The 26,397-nt window shown below is 56.8% G+C and overlaps 1 protein-coding gene across 2 annotated transcripts in view; it reads left to right on the top strand.

Moving 5' to 3' along the window:
* Positions 1-26,397, top strand: part of PI4KA (phosphatidylinositol 4-kinase alpha) — a 78,405-nt gene that overhangs the window by 4,937 nt on the left and 47,071 nt on the right. Inside the window, exons 2-18 of one of the 2 annotated variants that reach the window (XM_074292287.1) lie at positions 3,621-3,737; positions 5,160-5,253; positions 8,370-8,458; positions 9,169-9,241; positions 10,165-10,424; positions 11,167-11,233; positions 18,190-18,338; positions 19,484-19,549; positions 20,545-20,641; positions 21,285-21,476; positions 21,974-22,074; positions 22,873-23,002; positions 23,434-23,566; positions 23,779-23,874; positions 24,081-24,264; positions 24,885-24,988; positions 25,855-26,023. In XM_074292287.1, coding sequence (XP_074148388.1) covers positions 3,621-3,737; positions 5,160-5,253; positions 8,370-8,458; positions 9,169-9,241; positions 10,165-10,424; positions 11,167-11,233; positions 18,190-18,338; positions 19,484-19,549; positions 20,545-20,641; positions 21,285-21,476; positions 21,974-22,074; positions 22,873-23,002; positions 23,434-23,566; positions 23,779-23,874; positions 24,081-24,264; positions 24,885-24,988; positions 25,855-26,023 — 2,121 coding nt within the window. Of the gene's footprint in view, positions 1-3,620; positions 3,738-5,159; positions 5,254-8,369; positions 8,459-9,168; positions 9,242-10,164; positions 10,447-11,095; positions 11,234-18,189; positions 18,339-19,483; positions 19,550-20,544; positions 20,642-21,284; positions 21,477-21,973; positions 22,075-22,872; positions 23,003-23,433; positions 23,567-23,778; positions 23,875-24,080; positions 24,265-24,884; positions 24,989-25,854; positions 26,024-26,397 lie in introns of both variants that reach the window. The other variant, XM_074292281.1, reaches the window with a different exon arrangement.

Below are 26,397 nucleotides of genomic sequence, written 5' to 3'. Positions count from 1 at the left end.
CTCAGAAGCCTCGGTTACCCTGGAGTCCAGCTCACGAGCAGATGAATCAGCGCCGCAGTCTGAAAGTGTGCGTCAGCTCACTGAGCGTGAGGAAGCCCCTGCTGTATACAGTGGGCTCTGGAGGGAAGCCAGACCCGCTTTCCAGGAGCTGTCTGAACGTCAAGGCCGAGAGGAAGGCCGCTAGTCAGGGAGGTGAGGGCACCCTTCCACCCGAGCTTTGTTCTTGGTGACCCTCGAGCCCTCTGCCTCTCCCCAGAGTCTGGGATTCCCAACAGACCAAAAAATAGGATTCAGGTTAGAAAGTCATCAGCACAAAGGGAGCTCGAGGATGCCTTGGAGCCGGGGGGGCGGCAGGGAAGGCTGCGTGGAAGGGGAGGATACCCGGCTGCTTCATGAAGAAAGGGTGGGAAGGGGCAGCTCCTCATCCCAAGGAGAGGGATGGTGGGTGTGGAACGGAGGCAGGAGCAGGGAGGGAAAGCTAGCACTTCACAAGGGGCAACAAGAGGCTATGAGAGACGGGCCTCCACGGCCAGGACCAGAACCTGCTCTGGATCCAGAGCGAGAGAGTGTGTACCCGGCAGGGGCATCCCCGTGGCGGGAGCGGGGGCAAGAGCCGCGAGACCCCCAGGGAAGAGCAGGGGAACCGCTTGCTGATTGGCTCTCCCTCCTTGAGGCTTGACTTTGAGTCCCTGCATTCCTCTCCAGCTTTTGTATCTAGGCCTTTAAATCGAAATGGGCCCCTTCATGCTTCGGAATGTTGGGCCGAGGAAGGCACTGGCTCCGGTGAGAAGCCGCCGGCCGCCTGAGCCCTCTGGCCCTCTTCGGGGTGCTGGAACCCTTGACCGCAGGCCGCGGTCCCTGCGCGGCCTCAGGGCTGCTCTGGGACAATCTCGTGGGTCTCTCCTCCCCTCCATGAGGCCCCGTGCGTGTAACCACAAATAAGAAAAAGAAAAGAGGAAGGATGGGAAAAAATCAGCAAAACTGATCAGAATAGTGGAAAAGTTTGGAAACCCGCCCCCGCCCCCTGCTTGTGTGTGATATGGTTCTCTGCGAGCAGTTTCTTGGGGAGCTTCTAGGAGCAGTCTTCGATTCAGTTCAGTTCAATCCCAAATGCAGCCAGGGATTAAGGTGCAGATCCGTTACTGTCTCTCTTCCTGCGCCCGGTTAGCTTTCTGGGGCCCGTCTCTGTCCTTGGTTCTGAGAGCTCCTGCCAGCGTCAGCCTCCAGCTCCCTCCAAACGAGCTGCTCTGGGCTGTCCTCCTGGGCCTGAGAGCTCCTCCTTCTGTGCCCCACACTGAGTAAAGACCCATCATTCAGTCACAAGGAAACCATTCTTTGTTGTAGGATTAAATCAGCGCTAAACTAGCTTTAACCACTGTCTCCTCAGTCCCACTCAGGGCCCTGTTTCCAGTTCCGGCCCAAACATCTCCTGTAGGATCAGATCAATCCCACTGAGCCCAAGAGATAACTATTGTCTCTATCGACCCCACCCACTCAGCCCCTGGTCAGAATCCTAACACTGGTGGGTGAATCCTTTTTGCAGGAGCACGGGAGGCATGGGGCGGGGCGCGGTGCCTTTGGGGCCCTGCTTGTTCTCCATAACTGTGCTTGCACTTGTTTGGGGCCCTTTCCATTTATTCTACGGTTGCTCAGTCGTGTCCAACTCTTTCTGCCCCCATCTGGTGGCAAAGATACTGGGCTGTCTTGCCATTTTCTTCTCTGGGTGATTCTGCAGAGGAGGAAACAGGCAAACAGGGAGACGTGACTTGCCTGGGACCAGGAAGTGTTTTTGAAGCCGTCCTGCTGATCCCCCCTCCCCGCCAGCTGCTCTCATTATTGGCAGCCACTGGCTTTGCTGCCTTCCCCGTCATCGCGCCCCGGAGCTTGCTCTGCCAGGGCTTCCCCTCGTGACCTTTGTCTTGCTCCTTGCGCCTACACAAAGTGCTGCAGGAGGGTTAGGGTGGAAGTAGCGCCTTCTCCTTCCCAGTCTTCTTGCCCCATGCCCCTTCTGCCTCCTTGCTGCTGCTCCCCCCCATTCTTCCTGGCTGCCCCCAGGCTGGAAATCTGTCCTCGGCAACGACCACTGGCCTTCCAGGCTCCAAACTAAGAGCCCACCCTGCCCAGGAAGCCCTCCCCAGCCCCTCTTAACTCCAGGGCTTTCTCTGCCCGCTCCTTCCATTTTATCCGGGCTCCAACTTGGCTGTTGTCTCCCCCATTGGGCGGCGACCTCCTGGAGGTCAGGGAGTGACTGTTATCTTTATTTGTCCCAGCAGCACTTGGAGCACAGCAGCTGGCTCACAGCCTGTCTATTAAATATTTATTGACTGATACAATGACCTCCCTGGAGTCAGAGCCTAATGTGGGAGTCCCTGGGGTCTAGACGGGTGAGGCACTTGGGTGCAGATCGCTGTCCAGGCTGCTGGTGCTGATTCAGCTCCATCCACGTGCCCCCGGCTGCCCACCCAGCACGGCTCTCCGCCGGGCAGCAAAGGCTCCTGGGGGTTCTGCTGGCATTCCTCTTCTCGTTCGTGGTGCCGAGCCTTCTTGAGGTTGTGCATAGTTTGCATTTCTTCTGGGAGCTGTTTGTTCCTGGGAAATAACTCTCGGCCATATCTCCCTGGTTGTTGGGTGTTTGCATATCTTGGATACCAACTTATCTGAGAACTTTGAGACAAAGTGTTGTTTTTTTTTTTACTTTTCAGCCACCTCCCTTAAACCTAGATGGATCAGTGTTGTTTGCGCAGAAGTTTCTCTTAGTTATTTAACTGTGTTATCTTCTATAATTATCTCCTGCCCTTCCTTGGTTAAGAATACCCCTTCTGCCCATAGCTGTGGGGAGGCTGATCTGCCTCTTTTCCAACTTCCTAATGATACGATCTCTATTTTGGACATGACCTAAGATGCTGCTTCGGCCTAAATTTTGGCCAGCCTGCTTTCTAGTTTTCCCGTCATTAAAAAATAAAATAAAATAAAATTGGGACTTCTTTCCTAAAGAATTTGAATTTGAGCTTATCAAACACTGGGTTATTGAGTCCTTTTGGGGTTTTTCTTTGTCTAGTGAGTTCCATTGATCCCCTCTACTTTTCATCCCAAATATTAACAGCATTTTTGTTGCTGCAAATAGTGTCTTAAAAAATGAGAAGTGAAGCCATGTTTTCTTTGTATTCACTGCTGTTGCCTGGATCCCAAGTTGGGGGAGATTTCCCAGACTGCCTTGCACCAGGAATTGCTTTGTGGTAGATATTTCCAGCCTCTTTTGCTGGACTGGAAAAAGTCTCAAGTAGGGTCAGTGACCTCTGGTTTTAACGAGACTTTGTGAGGCTTTTTTGGATGCATTTAGAAGATGATGTCTTACCTAGTGAAAAAGGGCGGGTTTTTCTGAGGACCCCCATGTAAGCTGGGGCCCAGTCTAAGGCTGGGTTAGCTTTCTATTTTTTTCTGAGGTTGGGGTTAAGTGACTTGACCAGGGTCACACAGCTAGGAAGTGTTAAGTGTCTGAGACCAGATTTGAACTCGGGTCCTCCTGAATTCAGGGCTGGTGCTCTATCCACGGCGCCCCCTAGCTGCTCCTGCGTTAGCTTTCTCTTGATGAGAGTACGTGTTTTTGTTCCTTTGCTTAGGTCCAGAAACTGCTCTGCATGTGTCCAGTTGATTTTCATGGGATTTTCCAGTTAGATGAACGTCGGAGAGATGCTGTCATTGCTTTGGGGATTTTTCTTATCGAATCAAATCTGCAGGTATGGATTTATTAGGTTGTGAAATGTATTGCTTAGAGTAGAATTGATTTAAGTCAGGAGGTTAAAGACAAGTTAATCAAATCATTTTCACTAGAACTTTAATCTGGTGTGTTATTCTCACATTTCAGTCATTAGATTTACTGAGGGCATGACTTTTTTAAGCACATTAAAAGCGATTCATTTTATTGAAGAGACTTTTTTCCCATTGCATTTCTGCAATCGTATCTGGAAACCATGTGATAATTTGGCCATTTTATTTGCCAATGGAGACGAAGAAGTGACAGGGAGGGAAAGCATCCCCAGACTAGGAGTGAATTGTCGAGGATGAGTGAATCTTTGCCAGACTCTGCCATCAGAGAGCTTTTGTTCCCCAAAGACCAATATTTAAATGATCCGATTTAACTAAAGCAGCGTTAAGTGTTCCACAAGTATTTGAATAATGAACATGGAGGGTTATTGTAATGAAACCCATCTTTAAGATATAAAGATGAACGTTATTTATTCATCCGGCTTCGGGTATCATTTTCTGTCCTCAGTTCCCGGGTTCTCTGTCACTTCTTTTCCAGCCCAGATTGTCCACCTTGATCCCCCATCTTTTCCTCCATCCCATGCCTCAAACCCCACCCAATGTCCTCAGTCCTCAGCTGGGCTCTGGCTGGGGAAGATGTGGCCCTTTCTTGGTACCCTCCCTGACTGCCTCTGCCATGATGGGCATTTTTATTTGCCCTGCCCCTCTAAGAGGTGGCGCTTTCTTAGTCCCCTCCCAGCTGCCTCCTCTGCCATGGCGGGTATCTTTATTTGCCCTGCCCCTCTAAGAGGTGGCGCTTTCTCAGTGCCCTCCCTGACTGCCTCTGCCTTGATGGGCATTTTTATTTGCCCTGCCTCTCTAAGAGGTGGCGCTTTCTCAATGCCCTCCCAGCTGCCTCCTCTGCCACGGTGGGCACCTTTATTTGCCCTGCCCTCTAAGAGGCAGCATTTTCTCAGTGCCCTCCCTGACTGCCTCTGCCTTGATGGGCATTTTTATTTGCCCTGCCTCTCTAAGAGGTGGCACTTTCTCAATGCCCTCCCAGCTGCCTCCTCTGCCACGGTGGGCACCTTTATTTGCCCTGCCCAATAAGAGGTGGCACTTTCTCAATGCCCTCCCAGCTGCCTCCTCTGCCACGGTGGGTATCTTTATTTGTCCTGGCCCTCTAAGAGGTGGTGCTTTATGCCCTCTGACTGCCTCTGCCCCAATGGGTACTTTAATTTGCCCTGCCCCTCTCTCTTGCCTCCTGAGCCTCCATTTTGGGGGTCTTCGGGCCTTGCTGAAGTTGTCCTTCCACCTCATTGGGACTCATGGCCCCACATTGGGCCCCAGGGCTGGGGGTGGTTAGGGATAGTTTGGCCATCCCTGATTTCAGTGTGTGTCTCTTTCCTTTTCAGCACAAGGACCACATTGTCCCCTACCTCCTTCGCCTTCTGAAGGGTCTTCCCAAAGTGCACTGGATCGAGGAAAGTGCAGCTCGGAAAAAACGAGGTGAGACCCCCTTGGTTGCGTCACTCTCTTAGGGCCCTTCCCCCCCACTACCCCCGCACTGCTGGCTCATTGCCTCCCAGGAGGAGGTCCTCAGGGCCTTCCTCAATGGCTCCCAGCGGGCATCCTTCACAGTGGGCTCCCAGCCGTCATCATCCTGTAAGATCCCCCGCTGGGGCCCAGGCGGTGTACCTCCCTGCCTCCCAGAGTTCCCCTGCTTTATCTTGATTGGTGAGGAGGGGGGAAGGACCCTAGGTTCTCAGCCTCCCCCAGCCCATCTCCAGGTATTGGGTGCCCTGGCTGAGCTTGGTTCTGGCAGTGGCCATGGGCTCTGGGCTTTTTCTTTCAGAATGAAAAGTGGGGTGATGATTTTCCTCTTGGTTTATAGCTTCACTTATTTTCTTTCTGGTTTTTTTGGGGGGGAGATCCTTTGGTTACCAGAGAGTTTATTCATTGTGACTCTCTGTAATAGGGGCCGGAGGAGGGTAGTTGTGAGTGATCTCAAGCCCCCTCCCCACTTTATAGAGAAGAAAGTTGGTCCCACGCAGCGGATGCGTGTCTGAGGCGGGATTGGAGTCCAGGTCCTTACGAGTTCAGGTCTGGTGCCCTCTGCACGAGCTGCCCTGAGGCTGACAGCCTTCCCTGGGCACAAGCTCCTACAGCTCCTGGCCCCTCTGAATCTTGGGGGGCCCCCAGATCATGGGGCTCCGATGCATCCACAAATGCCACTTTTCATTTCCTTACACTTCTTGTGCTTTTTCTGTTATTGGAAGAAGCACCGACACCAGTCTTCACACTCAGTTACCAAATTTCAGTTACCTGTAAGAGGGCTCTGTGGCTGCCATCTTGTCGGCCCTGTTCTTGCCCCGGTGTGGGCAGCAGTCTCATCTGCCTTGTTCTTGCCCCGGCGTGGGCGGCAGTCTTGTCGGCCCTGTTTTTGCCCCGGCGTGGGCGGCAGTCTTGTCGGCCCTGTTTTTGCCACGGCGTGGGTAGCTGCCGTCACATTGACCCTGATTTTGCCTTGATCTTGCCCCGGCGTGGGCGGCAGCCTCTTGGGTTCTGGAATGCCTTTGGTTCTTTGGCACTTGGGGTGACTTCAGCCCCAGTCCCTGGCTCACCTGGTCTCTGCATCCCTTCGCTCTCTGCTCCTCCGGCTCCTCCTCTGCGCCCTGAGCTCCTGGTGCCCAGATGGGTTCCGATGAGAGCTCTCCCGGCCTGGGACCTTTCCCAAAGGGCGTCCTTGTGCCGTCTCATCACCTTGTGCAGATGGGGGGGTGCACAACTCGCTCAGAGTCCCAGGAGGGGTTGCCCCAGCACTCTCTGGGGTGTCCTTCAGGGCCCCCTTCTTCCGTAACTGCTTGCTGCCTTGCATCATCGTTCAGAGCCGGCTTTATTAGGCCGAACTGCTGTGCACCCGTGATCCCCCTGCCTGTGCCCAGGCTGGTCAGTGAGCGGGTTTCCGGCGGGGGCCTGTCCATGGGAGGCCCGTCATGGCCCTCTGGAGGCCTTGCTGTGAGGAGCCCCAGCTGAGGGCGTCTTTGTCCAGAGTGGGGGTCCTCGGACCCAGCCCCCTTCTCGATGACAGCTAGACAAATCCTGCTGCACTTTGAACCTTAGACTGGGCCCCTGCTGTTTGTGGCCAGGCTGTGGGGGTTAAGCGACCTGCCCAGGGTCACACAGCTAGGACACATTAGGCTTCTGAGGCCGGGTTTAAATCAGGTGGTCCTGACTCCAGGGCTGGGACTCTACCCACTACAGCACCCCCTGGTGGCTCCGGCCATGTTTTTCTTAGAGAAGTCCATGCTCCCCTTTTCCCCTTTGCTTTTCAAGAAAAGCTGGTGAATCACAGAGCCCTGCTTCTCTGGCCCAGGGTGTCCTGCCTTGGCGAGAGCCGGCTCCGGGGACGGCCGGGTTGGTGACTAAATGCTGATGCCTCCAGGCCTTGGGGTCACGTCTCAGCATGGCTGCTGCTCCTCTGCAAAGTCATCTCCCCGCGGCGGGGAGGCGCCCCCGGTTCCTGAAGCCGGTCCAGTGGGACAGCGTCCTCTCGTGATCCCAGTGAGCGGCTCTAGTTTTTGTCAGGGGCCCAGGAGCCTGCGTCAGCCCTGTTGCTTCTCACCCATCCTGCTTCCTCGGACTTGAGCTTCTGAGAGGAGCCGAGAGGCCCACGAGGAAGGCCTGATGTCGGGAGGTGCGATGGGGGGAAGGCGTCCGTGGCTCTTTAAGAATCGTGTTAGTTTAGTGTAGAAGAGGCCATTGGGCTGTGGAGGTTAAGTTTCTGTCCTTTGCGAGGCTGACCCATTGGGGGCGGGCATGACCACATTTCCTCAAAAACCTTTCCTCTGCACTGTCCCGGAAGGCTAACGAGCTGGGTTTTGTGGGTCTTTCTCCTCCCACCCCCAATTTCACGTAAAATCAATTTCTAGCTTTTCTTTTTTAAAATTTCAAGTTCCAAATTCTCTTCTTCCCTCCCCTTTATCCCTTATTGAGAAAACAAGCAAATTGTGCACCTATAAAATCATGTCTGCGTAGTTATACCATTTTCCTATTTGTCATGTTGTGAAAGAAAATAGACTCCCCTTCCCCCCTCAAAAAAAACCCCAACCCAGTCCAGATAAAGTTTTCATAAAGTCTGCTCTGATGCGCATTAGATTCCCTCAGTTCTTTCTCCGGAAGCGGAGAGCATTTTTCCTCCTTTGGAACTGTCTTGGATCATTGTACGTAGCCGGGTTTTTCACAGTTGATCCTGTCGCTGTTCCTGTGTCCAGTGTTCTCCTGGTTCTGCCCACTTCACTTTGCATCGGTTCGTGTAAACCTTCCCAGGTCCTTCTGAAACCGTCCTGTTCTTCGATTCTTTTGGGTCGTTTACCACGCCCGCTCAGCGGTTCCCCGGTCGCTGGGCGCCCCTTCAGGTTCTAAGTCTTTGCCACCACAAGGAGCTGCTAGGAAGTTTTGTACAAATCGGTGCTTTCCTTTGTGTCTCCTCTGGGGCAGAGAGACCCGGGCGTGTTTGGGTCTAGCTCCAGATTGCTTCCAGAGCAGGGCGATCGGGCGACAGTCCCGCCTGCAGCGCCCCAGTTTTCCCCGGGAGTCCTTCCTAACGTGCTCGTGTCTCCTAGGGATGCTTCCTGTCGCAGAGAACTTCAGTTTCTGCTTGGTGACTCTCTTGTCCGACGTGGCCTATCGGGATTCCTCCCTGCGCGATGAGGTGAGATTTCCCACAGTTCTCTACTGGGCCTATGACCGGCTTGGTCCCACCAAGAGCGGGAAACTTTCGTGGGCTAAAGTGGGATGTTGGGGGACAGATAGCCCCGAACCCCAGAATGCTTCCCCTCCCAGCCGGCCTGAGCGTCTCGGCCCCTCTGTGTGCCAGCAGCCGCTGCTCTCCGGGAGCCGTCCGGGGCAAACCCCTTTGTCTCCAGCCATTTGGGGCAGGGCCGTAAGGGAAGCTTCTCAGTTTCGGTGATTTGGGGTGGAAATCGTTTTAAATGCCTCATTAACCAAACCCAATCAGACTTTTCTTTGGCCCTGCGTTGTCCTTGTGAGCATTCGTCCCTGTGCTGTCCCGGTGATGTCCTTGAGATTGTGAGGTGGCGAGGCTCTCCCCCATGTCGTCCTTGCACCCACTTTTTACCATTTTGGGGGGCTGCCTCTAGCCCACCTCTGCCCTCGTCCCCAGTCAGCCTCTTGAGCTTGTTGTGCAGATCAGATGCCCAGCTGTTTGGGACCGAGTTAAATGGGCCTTCCCAGGGCTCTGAGGGGAGGCCTAGGAGGGCACGAAGCAATGCCGGGAGTAGGACTGGGCAGAGATGGGACGCTTCCTTGGGGCGCCAGGCTGGCACTGGGCACTGCACCCCTTCACCCATGATGGGTTGCTTTAACCTTTGGATTGCTTTTATCTGTTTTCTCGACCGCCAGATTTTCGAGACAGTTCTGCAAGTTCTGGACCTCCTTTTGGGAATGTGCAAGGCTTCGGAGATTCAGGAGAAGGGTATGTTGGGTGTTCTTTCATGGCGTGCTTCCCAGGAGGGCAGTTCCTGCTCCCTGTCGCTCCCTTTTCTCTTTCTCTGAAGGGCAAAGTTGATGGTTTAGGGTTTGTCTTTTGGATCTAATGGAAGTCTTGTCAGGGTGTGCACATGTGCCCCTTGCCTTGGGGCATCCGGACTACTCCTGGGCGGCCCCTGGCCCTGCTCAGTACCATCACAGCCCAAGGGGAGGGAGCCCCGCATGGAGCACGTTGGACTTGGAGCTCGCAGACAGCACTGGCTGGGGAACACTTGTCGCTGACCGTGGGGGGGGGGGACTCACCGGGTCTCTCCCCGGGGAGGCCAGAGCCACACTGCTCCAGGCCCTTCCCCCTCCCCAGCTCAGTGGGCTCTGTGTCCCTCCGGCTTGATGTGGGAAGGAGCTAGCTGTCCCGGCTTCTTGCATTGCCCTTCTCTGTGCCCGTCTGCAAGAGGGGACTGGCATGGGAGAGCCCTGGGCCTGCCACCAACCTCTCCCTAGAGATCTGGGATTGTCCCTCCCCGAAGCCTGGCGCGGCCCATTCACAGCTCAGCATGTGCGACGTGGCCACAGTCTGAGCGCTTGGATAAAGTGTCCAAGGCCCTGGCCATGCGGTCTGCCTGCTGCCGACGCTTGTCAGTGGTCACGTTGAAGGGGGTGGCTCCTGCCCAGGGGAGGCCTTGCCCGTTCCAGGAGGGCTGCCCCAGCTGAGCGAACTCTCTGCTCATTTGGGGCTGGGCTGGCCCCTGGATCCCATGGGGTTCCTGCTGTTCCCCGTTCGTTTGATGTCTGCTCCTGGAGGACCGGGCGCACCTTGCTCTCAGTGACCCCGCCCCTGACCACGGGCCTGGCACACGGGGAATGGCTTGTCCTCCTGTCTCTAAAGCCGCCTCCTCCTCTTTGTTCCAGAGTACTTGTGTCGCTACACTGTGCCCTGCCTGCTGGGCATTGCTCGGGCCTTTGGGCGCTTCAGCCTCACGGAGGAGCCCCTGCTCTCCAAGCTCTTCCCCCAGATCCCGCCGCAGTCACTCAAAGTCCCAGAGGAGCTGGAGGGCATTCGGAGGCGCTCCTTCAACGACTTCCGCTCCATCTTGCCCAGCAACTTGCTGACCGTCTACCAGGAAGGCACCTTGAAGAGAAAAACCAGCAGCGTCTCCAGCATTACTCAGGTGAGCTGGGGTTCTCCTTGCGGTCACACCGAACTAAGATGGGGAGACCTGGGCAGCAGCCCGCCTGGCCACGGTGGGCCTCTCCTGGTCACCAGCGAGCAAACTCCTCAGCCAGGCTGAATCTGGCCCTTGGAGAAAGCCGCTGCCTGCTTCCTGGGCCCAACCCCTCCCCTGCCCGCCCTGGCCCCTTGGCATAGGCCTGGGCACTGGGGCCTGGAATTGGGTGATGTTGTGAGTTTAAGTCTGGCCCCAGACCACGTCTGGCTGTGTGATCCTGGGCAAGTCACTGCCTCAGTTTTTGCTGCTCTTCAGTGGTTTTTCCAGGTTAATGGCAGCAGTTCCCCTGAAGGATGATCAGGTATTGATCCAATTGTCTGTCTTCCCACTACTGGGAAGGGAGCAGAAGATGCAGGTCATGTGCTCACAGTATCCATCATCTCTCCAGGTAGCAAAGACCTGGTGTCTTGAGGCAGAGAACAAGGCAGGAGACTGTAGGTGACTGAGTTTGCCCTCTAGACAGGGCCTTTTCAAAACCGGAGCAGTCTGAGGGGTGTCAGAATCTCCTTTTCCTTTCCTCACTTGGCCTGGGCCCCGCGGAGGACTGTGCCCTCACAGAACTGGTCTGGAGAGCCTGACGGTCAGAGGGTGCCCACCTCAGTGGGGCCGGCCAGGCCGGTGTGCTGGCGGAGCTGGGCCGGGGACTCCAATAATCAGGGACCCTGTTTCCTGTTCCCTATTTCAGGTGAGCCCTGAGCGAGGAGTGCCGCCCCCCAACTCTCCCGGAGGAACCTTCTTTCACTCCATGGATGGTAGGAGCGTGTCTTTGGCCTGAGGGTTAGTGGGTTGGAGCATGGGTTTTCAGAGCGCCAGCGTCCGGGGAAGGGGCTGGTTCTGAGGCTGCCCCGAGCTAGCGCGCGTTGGGACAACAGAGGCATTCCGTCGCCATGCAGAGCTCGGAGGAAGCGTGTTTGCCTTGTCTTTCCAGAGCTGCAGTTTTCCCCATCCTGCCCCTAGTAGATCAGGCCACTTCTTACCCATTATACTGGGGCAACTTTCTGGCCTGCTCCGGCTGCCTGGCCTGAATCTCTCTCCTTGCCCGTGACGCCCCTCCATAGAGTCACAGAGATGGAGATGTGGAAGAGGCTGTCGAGACTGTCCCATCCACACCCCAGCCCACCGCAGGAGTCTTTCCAGCAAGACTCTGCTTAAATCCTTCCAGTGACAGGGAGCTCACGGCCTAAGCAAGGAGCTCGTGCCATTTCTGTGGCCTGAGATCTCGAACCAGCCAGTCCTCCCAGCTCACGCTTCCTGCAGGTCTCTGGAGGCCGCCCTCTGCTCCCAGAGTCTCCAATCCCGTCAGCTCTTCTTGGGTGTCTTGGGAGGCACCTGGCTAGTGTGCCCTAAAGCTTACGTTTGAGCTGCAAAGGGCCTTTCAAATGAGTGCCTTTTATGGGAAGAAAACTAGCACTGTCTGGGGAGGGCCTTTTTTCTTTTAGCTTATGATAGCACTTTGTCCCCATATACATCACAAGAAGATTTTCAGCATTCATTTTTCCAGTATTTTGAGTCCCAAATATTTCTCCCTCTTTTTCTCTCTTCCTCCCTCCTCTCCAAAAAAGGCGGCAGTTTAATCTAATTTATACACGTGCTGTGTCAAACATATTAATCACAGTTGTGAAAGGAAAAAAAAAAACATAAAAAGGGGAAAAAAAACAAGAAAGAATAAGTAAAGCTAAATGAAAAAAATAAGCTTTGCTCTGCCTTCCGAGTGCATCCGTTCTTTATCCGGGGGATAGATGACATTTTTCACGGTAAGTCCTTCAGAGTTGTCTTGCATCATTGTATTGCTGAGAACAGTTATGTCATTCACTGCTGATCATCGTACAGTATTGCCGTTACTTGTACACAGTTCATTTCGTTTTGTATCAGCTCACGGGAGTCTCTTCAGGTTCGTCTGAGATCATCCTGCTCATCATTTCTTATGGCATAATAATACTCCATCATTTATGGAGTTTATTCCACCACCCTGACTAACGGGCATCCCAGTTTGGGGGATATATAAGTCCTTTTCTTTGTTTGTTTGTTTTTTAAATCTTTTTAGGGATCTGTACCTAGAGTGGTATTGCTAGGTCAAAGGATAGGCCTAGTTTATAACCCTTAGTTCCAAATTGCTCTACAGAGTGGTCAGGTCAGTTCACAACTGCATCCACAGCACCAATGTCTCATTTTTCCCACATCCCCTCCAGCATTTGTCACTTTTTCCTGTTCTGTCCTGGTAGCCAATCTGATAGGTTTGTGGTAGTGCTCGGAATTGTTTCAGGTTGCATTTCTCCATCAGTTGTGAGGCAGAACATTTTTTTCACATGGTTATAGATAACTGAATATTTCATATGAAATGAATGAAAACCATTCTTTTGATCATTTCTCAGTTGAAGAATGGTTCTTATTTTTTCCAAATTTAGCTGTTTTCCATATATTTGAGACATGAGGCCTTTTTCAGAAAAATTTGCTTCAAATTTTTTTCACAATTACTCTTGCTACTCCATTTTCTCTCTCTCTCTCTCTCTCTCTCATTTTTCCTCCTCCCTCTTTCCTTCCTTCTATCTCTTTCTGTCTCTGTTTCTCTCTTTCTCTTCTATCTCTTTACTCCTCCCTCCTTCTTTCCTTCCTTCTCTCTCTCTTTCTGTCTGTCTGTCTGTCTGTCTCTCTCAACCTCTCTCAAAAGCATTTTACTTTTGACCAGTCAATCCTTTTTATCACCTCCCTCATGCCTTTCCCCTCCTATTATTTCATAGTGTAAGATAAGAGTTCTATGCCCAATTGAGGTGTAAATTAATCCTTCTTTGAGCCAATTTGGATGAGAATGAGATTCACTCAGTCCCCTCACCTCTTCCTCTTCCTCTCCATTGTAAAAGCTTTCTCTTACCTCTATTCCACCTCTCCCTTTCCCTCTTTCTCAGTACATTCCTCTCATATCCCTTAAATTGATTTTTTTAGATCCCTTCACATTTGGCTAAAATATATAAATATATATCCTTTGTCTGTATATACTTCTAACTACCTTAATTATAAGAAATTTCTTATTAGTTATATCATCTTCCTATATATGAATGTAAACAGTTTAACCTTATTAAGTTGCTTATGATTTATCTTTTCTGTTGTTTGCTCATTTTCCAGCCTCTTTGAATTTTGACTTTTTGTTTTAAGTGGGGCTCTGCTTCCAGGGTGGAGGGTATACTGTCCCAAGCTTCGGGGTTTTATGCAGCTGTTTTCAGCTTGTGTTTGAAAGTCAGTTTTTTATTCAGCTCTGGTCTTTTCATCAAGAACTCTTGAAAATCCCTTATTTCATTGACTCTCTATTCCTTCCCCTAAAGGAATTATACTCAGTTTTACTGGGAGGTGATTATTGGCTGTAATCCTAGCTTCTTTTCTCTCCAGAATATCATATTCCAAGCTCTCTGATCTTTTAACGTAGAAGATGATAAATCTTGAGTTATCCTTACTGTGGCTTCACAATATAAGAATTGCTTCTTGCTGACTCTTGAGAGTTTTCATTTGGAGATGATAGGTGGATACTTTCAGATTCTCTTTTATCCTCTGGTTCAAGAACATCAGGGCAGTTTTCTTTGACAACTTCTTGAAAGATGATATCTAGGCTCTTTTTTTGCTCATGGATTTCAGATGTTAGCATAATTTTATATGATTTCTCCTGGATCTGTTTCCTAGGTCAGTTGTTTTTCCAGTGAGATATTTCATTTTGTCTTCTATTTTTCATTTTTTTTGTTTTTTTATTATTGCTTCCCGATTTCTCATAAAGTCATTAGCCTCCATTTACTCAGTTCCAATTATTTTCTTCAATGATCTTTTTATTCAATTTGTCCAATTCTGCTTTTAAACATGGTATTTTCTTCAGTGGATATTTTTTCCCATTTGGTCAGTTCCGCTTTTCAAGGCTTATTCTCATCATTGGCTTTTTGTACTTCCATTATCATTTGGCCTAGTCTGTTTTTGTTTGTTTGGGTGTGTGTGTGTGTGTGTGTGTGTGTGTCTCCTTTATCAAGCTGTTGATTTCTTGTATCATTCTCATTTCTCTTCCCGATTTTTCTTCTGCCTCTCTCACGTGATTTTCACGATTCTTTTTGAGCTCTTCCATGGTGTGAGACCATACTTTTCTCGGAGGCTTTGGATGTAAGAGCCTTGACATTGTTATCTTCTGAGTGTTTGTTTTGAAGTTCCTTGTCACCATAGTAACTTTCTGTGGTTAGATTCTTTTTCTGTTGTTTGCTCATTTTCCAGCCTCTTTGAATTTTGACTTTTTGTTTTAAGTGGGGCTCTGCTTCCAAGACGGAGGGGATACTGTCCTAAGATTCAGGGTTTTATGCAGCTGTTTTCAGAGATAGATCTAGAGCCTGTAAGTTTTCAGTTCTTCCAAGGGGGTGTGATCTAAGGAGAGGTCTGCTGCTCTCCTGGGCCGTGCCCTGCTCTGCGAGTGACCACAAGCACTCCTTTCTGCCCTGGAGTGGGGATGAGGGTCCCCACTCCACTGTGACAGCAAGCTCTGTGTGCTGGTGGGACTGTGCCCCAGACCCGAGTAAGGACAAAGCCTCCGAGTCTGGCCTCGGTGCCAGCAAAGGGATCCCTGTGATTTCCTTCTGACCTTCTGTGAGCCCCCTTACTGTCTATGGGCTGAGACCTCTGGAAGCTGCTGCTGATTTGTGGCTCCAAAGGCCTGCCCCTGGTTTTCTGCAGCTAGGACTGTGCTGGGGTGGTCTGTGCTGGGCTGCGGTCCACTCTGACCCTGGTGCGCCTTTCCTCCTACTTCCAAGTCATCTGGGGCCAGGTGATTGTCTGAAGGCTTTGGGGGGGAGCTCACTCTGCCTTCATGGTTCCACACCGGGAGGTCTCTTAGATGCACCCCCCCCCCAGTATCGAGGCAGCGTGGGAAACCCAGTGTTCTGATTCCAGATCCATGGGCCCCTGGATATTTCACAGCTTTCTGTAGAATAAAAAAGCTGCTTGGGACAGGACTCTGCTTCTTTTTTTCCCCTTTCCTTGCCTCCCACCATAATCTCTTGCAGAGACTAAGCTCTTTGAAAGACTTGTTCAATAGAATCATTGCAGAGTAACCTTCTTTTCCATAGTTTTTCACAAAAAAGTTAGACTGGGAGTCAACTCACTGATAAATGTCCCTGGTTAGTGTGCGATCTGAAATGTTAGCGTGTTCTCCCGGGCCCTTCTCCTAAGCACTAAGAGGTATAGGTTGATTGAGAACTTGACCTTCCTCCTCCCGTTTGCCTTTCCCCTCCCTTCAGGTCCTTGGAGGGCAGTGATTGCCTTAGATTTCTGTTCTCAGGCTCCCTCTCTCCCGAACGGCTCCATCTTGGTATTCCCTTTGATGCGGGCGTGCTTCCGAGGGGCAGATTGCGGCCTGGCCACTAGGTCTGTGTCTGCTGGCCTAGTTTGTCCCCGTGTCTTTCCCCGGGATCCGCCCTTGGGCTGCCAGAGGTCGGGCCTCTCCTGTAGGCCCTGGCTGTAGGCCTGGCCCTCTCCTTTCCCTGTCCTTTGAACCAGGGAGTCCCAAGCAGTCGGTCCAGCTGGCCTCCCGCCCAGTCCTCAGAGGCCCTTCCCATCCCAGCTTCTCCCTGACCCTCCGGCCACTGCAGAGGCCAGACTCCCGCAGGCGATGTTGGCGGTTGCTGACCATCCCCTTCTCCTGCCCCTTGGTTGCTGCCCCGCTGTTCTTCCGGGCTTCCCTCCCGCACATCTCGTCCTTCCTGCTCACAGCTGTCAGTGGCCAGCTCAGCCGCCCTCGAGCAGCCTCCATGATGTCAAGGGCGAGGCTTCTGGACCCCTGAGAGACAGGACGATCTGTTCATTAAGGACCTACTAAGTGACAGGCCCTGTGCTAAGAACTGGGGAGAGAAGAAGGCAAAAAGTCCCTGCCTCAAGGAGCACCCAGTCTGAGGGGGAAGAAAACCAGCAGATGTGTTTAAATAAGCTGGGGTCCACAGGGGAGGGGGCTGGGAAGGGGGGGTCTTATTGCTGCTTCATGGAAGCAAGAAACAAGGATGGCCTGGCCCCGAGGGCCAGAGGCAGAGGGAGGTCCTGAACTTGCCGGGCTGAGGGGGTCTCCAGTCTAGGAGCACAGAGAAGAGAGGAGGGCCAGGAGAGTCCCAAGGGACCCCGAAGGTTAGAGGGCGTCATCCAGGGGAGGACCCCTCAGAGGAGACCGAGAAGGGCTGGTCCCAGAGGGAGGCTGGTGAGAAAGGGCCTCCGGATCTGGCGCATGAGCGGCCCTGCCTGCTCCGGAGGGGGTGGTTTTGTGCAATGAATCCAGCTTGTTTGGAGTTGAGAGAATGAGAGGAGAGCAGTGTAGACGGTTCTTCGGGGAGTTCGGCATCACAGGGCAGGGGAGAACCAGGACGAGGGCCACCAGGGACAGAAGGACAGGAGAAGGAAAGGGGTCAGCAGGGAGGGAAGAGGAAAGTGAAAGTGGGGACTGGAGAGCAGATGGCAGGGGTCAGGGTCACTGAACAGGGACGGGGGCCAGCCTCGGTGAGGAGCGCGGCCACGCAGCCTCTGAGACAGCGCGAGCCAGGAGGTGGCGGAGGACCCCTGAGTGAGGGCAGAGCTGAGGGGGGAGGTTTGGAAGAGCTGCCGGGGAGGGCGGCTGGGAGGGCCCAGCCCACTTGGGAAGGGTCCGGTCACTGAAGGTCCTTCCCGGTGCTCTGGCTCTCCCTGCCCCAGCCAACTCTTTCACCATCCTCTGGGGCCTTTTCCCAGCAATCCCTATCCGATTAGCAGAGTCTGTTCCCTTTCCTTTGGCAGCCACGCTGGTGCCGGGCCCATCTGGGGTGTTCTTGGCCCGGACACAGGAGGGGTTGGCCACTTCCTCTTCCAGCTCATTTTAGGAAATGGAGGCAGACGGGGTGAGGTGTCTGAGGCAGGATTTGAACTCAGAATTTGCAGCCTCCAGGCCTGGTACTCTCCTCTGTGCCCCCGGCTGCCCACATGGTACCTCTCTGCCCCTTCTTTTGTACTTGAGGGTCTCATTCATCTGTACCAACGGATGTAAATTCATCAAGGGCCCCCAGCTGACCTTTTGCGTCCCCTCCTCTGGGGTCTTAACCTCCTGCTGATGTCAGCCGTGTGCTGTCTGGTGCTCAGGGTGCCAATCGAGGGTTGGGGGCCGGGGACCTCCTTTCTTCTCTCTGCAGACGGTTCTCGTGCCCTCAGCCTCGCATATGCCTCGGGTCTCTGGGGTCTCAGGGGTCATTCTCTTTCCTGCTGCCTCCAGTGTTGTCTAGGCCCCGGCTCACCCCCCCCCCCCCCGGGTTGTCCTGGTCTCCTCCCTCTCATTGCCCATAGCCCAGCACTGGCCAAGTCGCTTCTGCCTCCAGAGCATCTCTTGGAGGCCCCCTCCCCTGATCCTGTACCCCCGGCGCGGGCCTCCTTTGCCTCCTACCTGACCAGTCCGGCTTCTCCTTGGCGTCCAGGCTGCCCTCAGTGGCCAGCTGGGCCTTGTGAAGCCTTTGAATCCGGGTCCCCGCCAGCCCCCCCCCCTTGGGAAGTACAATAAAGGGCCTCCAGCTCCCGCTCCCTTTGGCTCTGCGCCCACCTCCATGTCCCCTGCTCTCCTCCACAGACTAGCGCAGGGTCTTGGTTTGAGGCAGGGAATGGTTTTGCCATTTCTGTGCCCTCCCTGCCCTTGGCACGGTGCCCATCCTTGGGAGGCTCTGCTGATGGAGTGCTTTGTTGTCTGCAGGACCTCTGTTTCCCGACGGGCAGGCCCTGGATCCAGAGTGCTGCTTGTTCACCGTCAGCTCCAGCTTCTCCGTGTCTCCTCTGCTCCCGGGCACCATCAATGCCGACTACCAGGTGCCCCTGGAAATGCTCTATGACCTCCTTAGCCTGGTAAGTCGTGCTGGGGCTCCGGGGCCCGGCCAGTTCAGTCAGCAGCGCCCCCTGCCACGCTTCTGCTCTCGCTCCCTGCTGCATCGCCACGTCTGCTCGCCATAGGACGTTGGGGTCACCTCGAGCGCTTCCTTGCGCCAAACTGTCTCTTCTGTTAGTCCATTCACATTTGTTAAGCGCCTCTTGTGTGCCGGGCACCAACCTAAGGGCACAGAGAGGCAGAAACAGCCTCTGCCCCTAAAGAGCTGAGCCCAGTGGGGGAGCGAGCAGCAGAAGGAGGCTGGCACCCCCTGGGTGTGCCTCCTGGCCTGCCTTCTCCTGCCTTAGCCCAGAGCCTGGCACACCACAAGCCCACAACCTTAAGTCATAACTGTTTGCGATGCAGGATTGGTAGAGAGGCGGGCCCTTGGGGATGGGCTCGCCTTCTCGGGGGCTGCCGGCTGCGTCGGTGAGGGTCCCCGAGGGGCGGAGGGATTGCAGCCGTGTGGGAATGACAATGTCAGGGGCCATTCAGAACCCTCCCTCTGAAACCCCAAGTCTTAGAGGCTGTTTTTACACCCCAAGTTTATTATGAATGCATGTTCGTGTAAATCCCTGGGTGTTTGGGGTGCTCCTGGTATCCGAGTTTGATCTCTTGTCTCTTTGTAAAAAGAAGGAAGGACCAGGTGGGGGGGTCCCTGAAGCTTGAGACGCTGGCAGGGGCTGCAGAAATGCCATGTGGCCTCTCGGCGGCCGGCCGGTGCATTGTGGGAAGTCCCTCACTTGAGTCTTTGCAACATTCCCTCTCAGGAGAAAGTTCTTTTGTTTAAGAATTTAGTTTTTCTTGTAACTAACTGCGTTTTTCTCCTGAAAGTCAACGTGTCATTTGTTGGACCTTTTGAAATGAGTAAAAAGGGGCACACTCGTAGGACGCCTTGTGCACAAACGGTCGCCCCGGAGCCTCCAGGGTGGGTTGGGGGGCAGCTGTGCGCGGCTCCCACCTTGTGAGGGAGGCATCCTGAGCGCAGGCTTCCCAGGAGGCCTCCTCGGCCTCTGTCAGCCTCTGCTGGGCGCTGGGCGTGGGACTGGCTGATGCGTCCACGGGGCGGCTCCTTGGGACCAGCGTCGTGCTGTGGCCTTGACTTTGACTTTTTTTTCTTTGGTAGGTGAAGAAGGTTGTGGAAGAACCTGTTCTCAAAGCCTTGGACTCTGTGGTGGCCTCTGTCACAGAGGTGAGTTTCGTACATGCTTCTGGGGGGGTGAAGGGGCCTTGGAACAGGGGCCCTAGAATATCAGCTCTCTGCAGAGCCCGGTCCCGTCCCGCCCACGGTGCCGCTTGGATGGCTGGGATCGACTCGGGCTCCGCCCGCGTTCGGGCAGAGGCTGGATGGTTTTCAGCCTGGTTTGATCAGTGGCTCCCCAACTTAAGAGTTTCCGCCTGGTGGAGGGAGGCTTTTTCTAGCAATCAGCCCGACGCCTTCCGGCTGCGTGCGTTTATGTCAAATTTTTCAATAGTATTTAATATTTCCAAGGACACAGAAAGACAATTTTCAGCATTCGTTTTTTTTAAGATTTTGATTCCTTCACGTCCCCCCTCCCAAAACAGCAGGCGATCTGCGGCAGGGGCTGCACGTATCATTATCTTAAATACATCTCCGCATCAGTCTTGTCCTGCAAGAGAGATCAAAACAAAAGGGAGAAGCAGGAGAAACAAAAAGCAAATAGTCGCGAGGCCCAGTCGGCCTCCAGAGTCCGTTCTCGGTGCGGTGGGCGCTCTCCCTGCCACTGAGCACAGAGGAGCAAAGGCCGTCCAGCCCTTCCGTGTCTTTCACCCAGCTGCCTGAGGGCAGGCTTGGTTCCCGGGGCACTGCCCCCTCGGTGCCCGGAGGGCAGCTCAGGCAGAGCTTGTGCAGTGGTGGGCAGCTTGCCCGGCCTCGGGTTTCAGGTGACGCCACGTCCCCCGTTTTTAGGCATGGACTGCGTCCTGACCCTTCTAGGAGCTGGAGCTGATGGGAAGGCTCAGGCAGCCTGGTGCCCTTCTGGGCCGGAGGGTGAGGGTCTGAGGAAGGTCTGACCAGGACCCCTGGTCAGGCGCCATCTGCCTGCTGGCGCCCGGGGCTGGGGGGGCCAGAGTGGAAGGGCTTCCGGCCAGCCGCAGCCTGCCCGGCCCAGGGGGCCCAGGGCCCACCTCCTCGCCCTTCTCGTGCTGACCGCGGCTTTCTTTCAGGCCAACCCCAACATCGATCTGTACTACTCCACCTTCAGCGACCCCCTCTACGTCGCCATGTTCAAGATGCTGAGAGACACCTTGAACTACATGAAAGGTGAGTGACAGCCAGACACACGCCCGCTCCCTGGCTTAGTGGGCACGGCGCAGGGGCTGGGCCAGGGCCGAAGGCCGCCTTTCAGGGTCAGCGGCCACGGCCCTGGGCATGGGGGTCAGCTGCCATCCGGGCAAGGCCGCCCAAGGGGCCATGGCCAGCAGCCCAGCTCACTGCCCCCTAGTGCCCGCCTTCGCCGGGTTCTCTTTGCGGCTCTGACACCTTCTACTTCTGCCATCTGGGCACCCAGGGCCTGCCCTGGGGCACTTCCTGTTCTTGGCCCCCTTCCTCTGGGCCCCCCGCTTGACCTTTGGCCTCTCACCCTCCCCTCAGTAATCTTGAGCGTCTTTCAGAGAAGCAGTGGGCCCCCTGCCCCCCCGCAGGAAGCTGGGCCCGGGGCCCCTTCCCGTGGGCGGCCTCGCGGCTGTCGCTGAATCAGTTGTGTCGGGGCCCAGGCCTGTCAGCCAGGCGGCCCAGGGCCTTTCTGATGCTGGGCCCTGCTGGGCCCAGTCTCGCTGCCAGGGCCCGGGGAGAGGCCTTGGGGCAGGGGACGGAGCGGCCCCCAGAGGCCTCCACTTCTGGCTCGGGGGGCGGCACGTGCCCCCGCACCAGCCTGAGGCAGGTGTCCACTGCTCGCTCTCCGCAGACCTCCCCATGTCCTTCGTGAAGGAGGTGCACGACTTCGTGCTGGAGCAGTTCAACCTGAGCCAGGCCGAGCTGCAGAAAATCCTCCACGACGTCGACCGCATCCCCAGCGAGCTCAGCCCCTTGAAGCTTCGCTGCCAGGCCAACGCCGCCTGCGTGGACCTCATGGTGTGGGCCGTGAAGGACGAGCAAGGTGGGCGCGGGGGCGGGCCGGGGGCGGGCCGGGGGTGGGCGGGGGGGGGGGGGAAGGTCGGGTGCAGGTCAGGAAGTCCATGGAGGCTGTGGCCTGCCGGGGTGCGGGGAGAGAAGGGACCCCCACCCCTGCAGGTCCTGCAGCCTTGGCTTGGAACCTCACATCTATGAGAAGGGGAAGGAAGGAAAGGGAACATTTAGGTGCCGCCTGCTGTGTGCCGGGCCACGGGACTGCTCCGAATGTTCAGGAAGGGGGATGGGCCTGACGGCTGCTGGCTTCTCGCCCCACGCCGTCGTCAGCGTCCGAGCTCCTGCTCCCTCCTCTCCTGTGCGCCCCAGCCCGCACCCCCCACAGGCCGAGCCCCGGTGGGCCGTGATCTGGAGCGTGGAGGGCGCGCCATTGCCTGCGGTCCCGCCGCGGCCTCTGGCGGACCCAGCAGGGCTCGTGGCGCGTTGTGGGGCTCACTGATGTCCCCTTTTCTCCCCCTGACCCCGCAGGAGCAGAAAACCTCTGCCTGAAGCTGTCCGAGAAGCTGCAGTCCAAGACCTCCAGCAAAGTCATCATTGCCCACTTGCCTCTGCTCATCTGCTGTTTGCAGGTGAGTCTCTCTGGCAGCGGGCACGCTGCCCGTGCAGAGCCCCACCTCGCCCTGTGCCAGGCGTGCTTTCTTCGGCTCCCATGTGGCACCGGGGCGGCCTCCCCTCCAAGTTTGTGCTGGGAAACTTGTGCCCCGGGGCTGGGGGAGCCTCCCCCCAACCCTCTTTCTCCCATCTCAGAATCTCAAATCCTCGGGAGATGATTGAACCCCTCTGGGCTCCGGTGTCCCAATGGCGAGGGCGCCTCCGCCTCCCGGCGCCACGCTCAGCTCCTGCCCCGGCTTCTGTCCGAGGGCCTTCCCCCACCGTGCTTGTGCCAGGGCTCCCCACGGCAGGACCCACTGTTTGCCATCCTTTGTGTGCCCAGGGCTTGGCCTGGCTTAGCATGGGCGCTTAGGCGCTGCCTGGCGACTGACCCACACGGGGGCATTGGACAGCACGCTGCTCCTGGCACCCGGGCTGGCATCTGACTTCTTCCCCCTGGAGGCCTTCTTCTGGGCCCGGATAATCTCTGAACATGTCCTTGGTCCCGGCCTGCAGGCCCGTTGTGGCTCCTTGAGGGCAGGGAGGGCCGTCTGCCAGCACTGTCCTTCCCAGAGGCACATGCCCCTCTCGGGCACCCTCCCTCTGCGGTCCAGTCTGTCCTCAGGGCCGGGCACCAGAGACTTGGGGCTCCTTGGTCAGCTTCCCTGGGTCCAGGCCTGTCAAGGCCTTCATCCGGTCACTGCCCCTGCCCCCGCTGCTTCTCCTTCCGGGGTCCTGGGGCCCCCCGCTGACCGTGGCCTCTTGGTGTCTCCCAGGGCCTGGGGCGCCTGTGCGAGCGCTTCCCGGTGGTGGTCCACTCCGTGACGCCGTCTCTGCGGGACTTCCTGGTCATCCCGTCCCCGGTGCTGATCAAGCTGTACAAGTACCACAGCCAGTACCACGCAGGTACCGGGGCTCCTCCCTGGTGCTATGGGGAAGACCAGGGAGACTGGGAGGAGGGGGCGCAGGAGGCCCTCCCGAGTGCTCGTTCCCTCCTCTCCACCCTCCCCACATGCGCCAATCTCCAGCAGGGGGCCCGGGGCCGCAGCGGGCCCATAGCCTCCGCCGGGGGCGGGCTGTCGGCCTGCACGGCGGGCTGTTCTGTAACATCCCCGTGTTCCCACTGCACGCCTCCTCTCCTCTCTCACCCCCCCCCCCCAGCTGTTCCCCATGATAAAAACTAAAAACATAAAGGAGGAAAGCTCTGGAAAGCGACCCTGTCAGAAAGCTGGCTGTGTGGGGTGCCCCGTGCCCGGCACCCCCTCCCCAGAGGCCGACAGGGAGGCTGAGGCGGGCAGGGCGGGCACTAGTCAAACTGTGCCCACGTTTGCCTTTAGTTGGCGGTAATGACATCAAAATCAGCATCACCAACGAGCACTCGGAGCCTACGGTGAACGTGATATCGGGGAAGAAGAGCCAGCCCTCCATGTACGAGCAGCTCCGCGACATCGCCATTGACAACATCTGCAGGTGAGGCTCCGGGAAAGGGCGCACGGCCTGGAGACCGAGGGCCTCGCCGGGCCGGGGGAGGGGGCCGGGCTCTGCCCACGGTGCCGGAGAGAGGCCCCTCAGCAGCAGGACCCCATCCCTGCCACCTCCGCTGTCCTGGGGGCTTCTGGGCGGGGCTCCCCACGCGCGGCCGCTCTCCTCAAGGCCTCGGGGGCTTTCCTCCTCCTCCTCAGGTGCCTGAAATCAGGCTTGACAATCGACCCGGTGATCGTGGAGGCCTTTCTGGCCAGCCTCTCCAACAGGCTCTACATCTCGCAGGAGAGTGACAAGTAAGGCTCAGTGAGCGGTGTCGCGGTGGGACGGCGAGGGGGCCACGGGCCGTGGCTCCCTGGGGCTTCGTCCGGTCAGGGGGATGCAGGGGATGGTGGTGAGGAGGACCCCACTAATCACGGGGGGTGCTCCTCTTGGAGACCTCTGGGAAATGGGCCGGAGGTGGGGCCTCTGCCAGCCAGTCAGGGTGCATCCTTGCCCCCAGGGACGCCCACCTGATTCCCGACCACACGATCCGGGCCCTGGGCCACATCGCAGTGGCTCTGAGGGACACCCCCAAAGTCATGGAGCCGATCCTCCAGATCCTGCAGCAGAAGTTCTGCCAGCCTCCGTCTCCGCTCGACGTGCTTATCATCGACCAGCTGGGCTGCCTGGTGATCACTGGCAACGTAGGTGCCCCCAGCCCCCCCGGAGGTGCCACAGTCACGCTGATCCCAAAAGGCCCCAGGGTCCTGTGGGAGCCCTCTTCTCTGTCCCTGCCGGCCTTCCCCTCCTCGTCCTTCCGGGAGACGGGAGCCAGGGCGCCGCCAGGGCCTGTTCCCAGGCTAACGTCGGGCCCGTCTCCTGTGAGAAAAGGGACGGGCCCGGCACAGACACCCCAGAGTAGCCCCCGTCCTATCCGCTGAGGTTTGAGGGAAGGAAAGGAGCTCCCAGCGCCCACTGGACCCCAGGGAAGAGCTGGAAGCATTGAACAGACCCTTTCTGACCCCTAGAATTGAGCTGGATTCCGAGGTGGAAGGGCCCTGGCAGGAAATCCTCAGCAGGCCCAGACACTGCTCCTCCCGCTCGCCTGAAGCCCCCAGCCTGCTCCGATGGGCCGGGGCCGCCCTCGGGGACTGGGCAGGGGGGCCGCCAGGCCAGTGGGCGGGAGCCGTCCGGCAGGCGTGTTCCTGGGCAGCTTCAGGAGCCCCAGGTCCCCCTGGCCCGGGAGAAGGGCCCGGCCCCGCAGTGGTTGCTCAGGGCACTCTGGGAAAGGGCTGGCGCTCAGGGCCAACGGCTTCTTTTCCAGCAATACATTTACCAAGAGGTGTGGAACCTGTTCCAGCAGATCAGCGTCAAGGCCAGTTCCGTGGTGTACTCGGCCACCAAAGACCACAAGGATCACGGCTACAGGTACGGCCCGGCCTGGAAAAGGAGCAGAGGCCGAGCAGACTGGGGAGGCCCGGGGACTTTCCCGGAGCACTTTGGCTGTGGGCAGGAGCACTTGGTGGCCCACGAGCCTCCCTGCTTCGGTCCTTGGGTTCAGCCAGAAGGGCCTTCCCCCTTCTCCTGCTCCGAGCGTGGGGCCGTGGGGGCGTCCTGGGCCCCTGCCACGGGCTCTCTGTGCCCTGTGCCATTCGCTGTGACCCCGCAGAGGTTCCCCGGAGTCTCCAGGCCGGGCCTCCATCACAGGAGAAGCTGCTGGGCTCAAGCCCCGGGGCCAGGCACATGGCTCTGCTGCTCTCGGCCTCTCCTTGTCCGTCTGTGAAATGGGGGCGGGAGAGAAGGCCTCCTCCTCAGGGGGCCCGAGATTGTCAGCTGAGGGGCCTGAGTGTCCCATGAACGTTTTCTCTCATTCCCCGTTTGGCCCGAGCTGAGCCACGCGCCCCTTCTGCCAGCCCTGGGGGCGGGCGGCCTCCGCTGTGGGCGGCCCAGGTCAGAGATGGTCCCGAAGTCCCGTGGCCCAGGCCCAGGAGGAGCCGTCAGCCCAAGTGGTCTTTCCTCCTGGTGTCCATGGTGGCCGCTCCCTGCAGTCACTCGGGGGCTCTTTCCCTGTCAGGTTTGGACCCCCCGAGCTTGGGTAAAGGGAGAGGTCCGGCAGAGAGCGCGCCTCCCCCCGGGCAGCCTCTCTTTTCCAAGGCTGCTTCCCGTCCAGAGCATCACGCCTCCGGCGGCCCACGGGCAGCTCCCGGGCGCTCCGCGGGCCCTGGGCCAGGTGGGCCGGGCCCGTCAGGACGGTTCCCAGGACCGGGGGGTCACGTGTCCTCCGCCTTCCCCAGGCACTGCTCCCTGGCCGTGATCAACGCCCTGGCCAACATCGCCGCCAACATCCAGGATGAGCACCTGGTGGACGAGCTGCTCATGAACCTGCTGGAGCTCTTCGTGCAACTGGGGCTGGAGGGCAAGCGCGCCAGCGAGCGGGCCAGCGAGAAGGGGCCGGCCTTGAAGGTAGGCCAGCCGCCGCCCTGCCTGGCACAGGGGCCTCCCCCAGGTGTTCAGCGCCACTCACTGGGGCCTGACGGAACCGCGCGTGGGTTTGGGAGGCGGAGAGGGTCAGGTGACTTGGGCAGGGTCACACACTGCCAAGAATTGGAGCTTGGGGGCTCAGGTGGTGTCTTCTGCACGCCCCCCTCCCCCCCCACCCCGTGCCCCATTGCTTGGAAGGGCTTGGACAGCCAAGGGGCGCGGCACTGGGGATCCCGGAGCACGAAAGGTCCCGCAGCCTGGTGGGCCGTAGGGACCTGGCCCTCGTGGGTGGAGCCTTGCGCAGGGGGGGCTGCCCCTGGCCCCGGCACTTCTGGGGGGAGCTCGCTTCTTTTAGT

This window comes from Sminthopsis crassicaudata, chromosome 1 (assembly GCF_048593235.1).
Source record: "Sminthopsis crassicaudata isolate SCR6 chromosome 1, ASM4859323v1, whole genome shotgun sequence".
NCBI classification, from domain to species: Eukaryota; Metazoa; Chordata; class Mammalia; order Dasyuromorphia; family Dasyuridae; genus Sminthopsis; species Sminthopsis crassicaudata.
The sequence above is the reverse complement of the archived record's forward strand: the minus strand, read 5'-3'. Positions and strand labels throughout refer to the sequence as shown.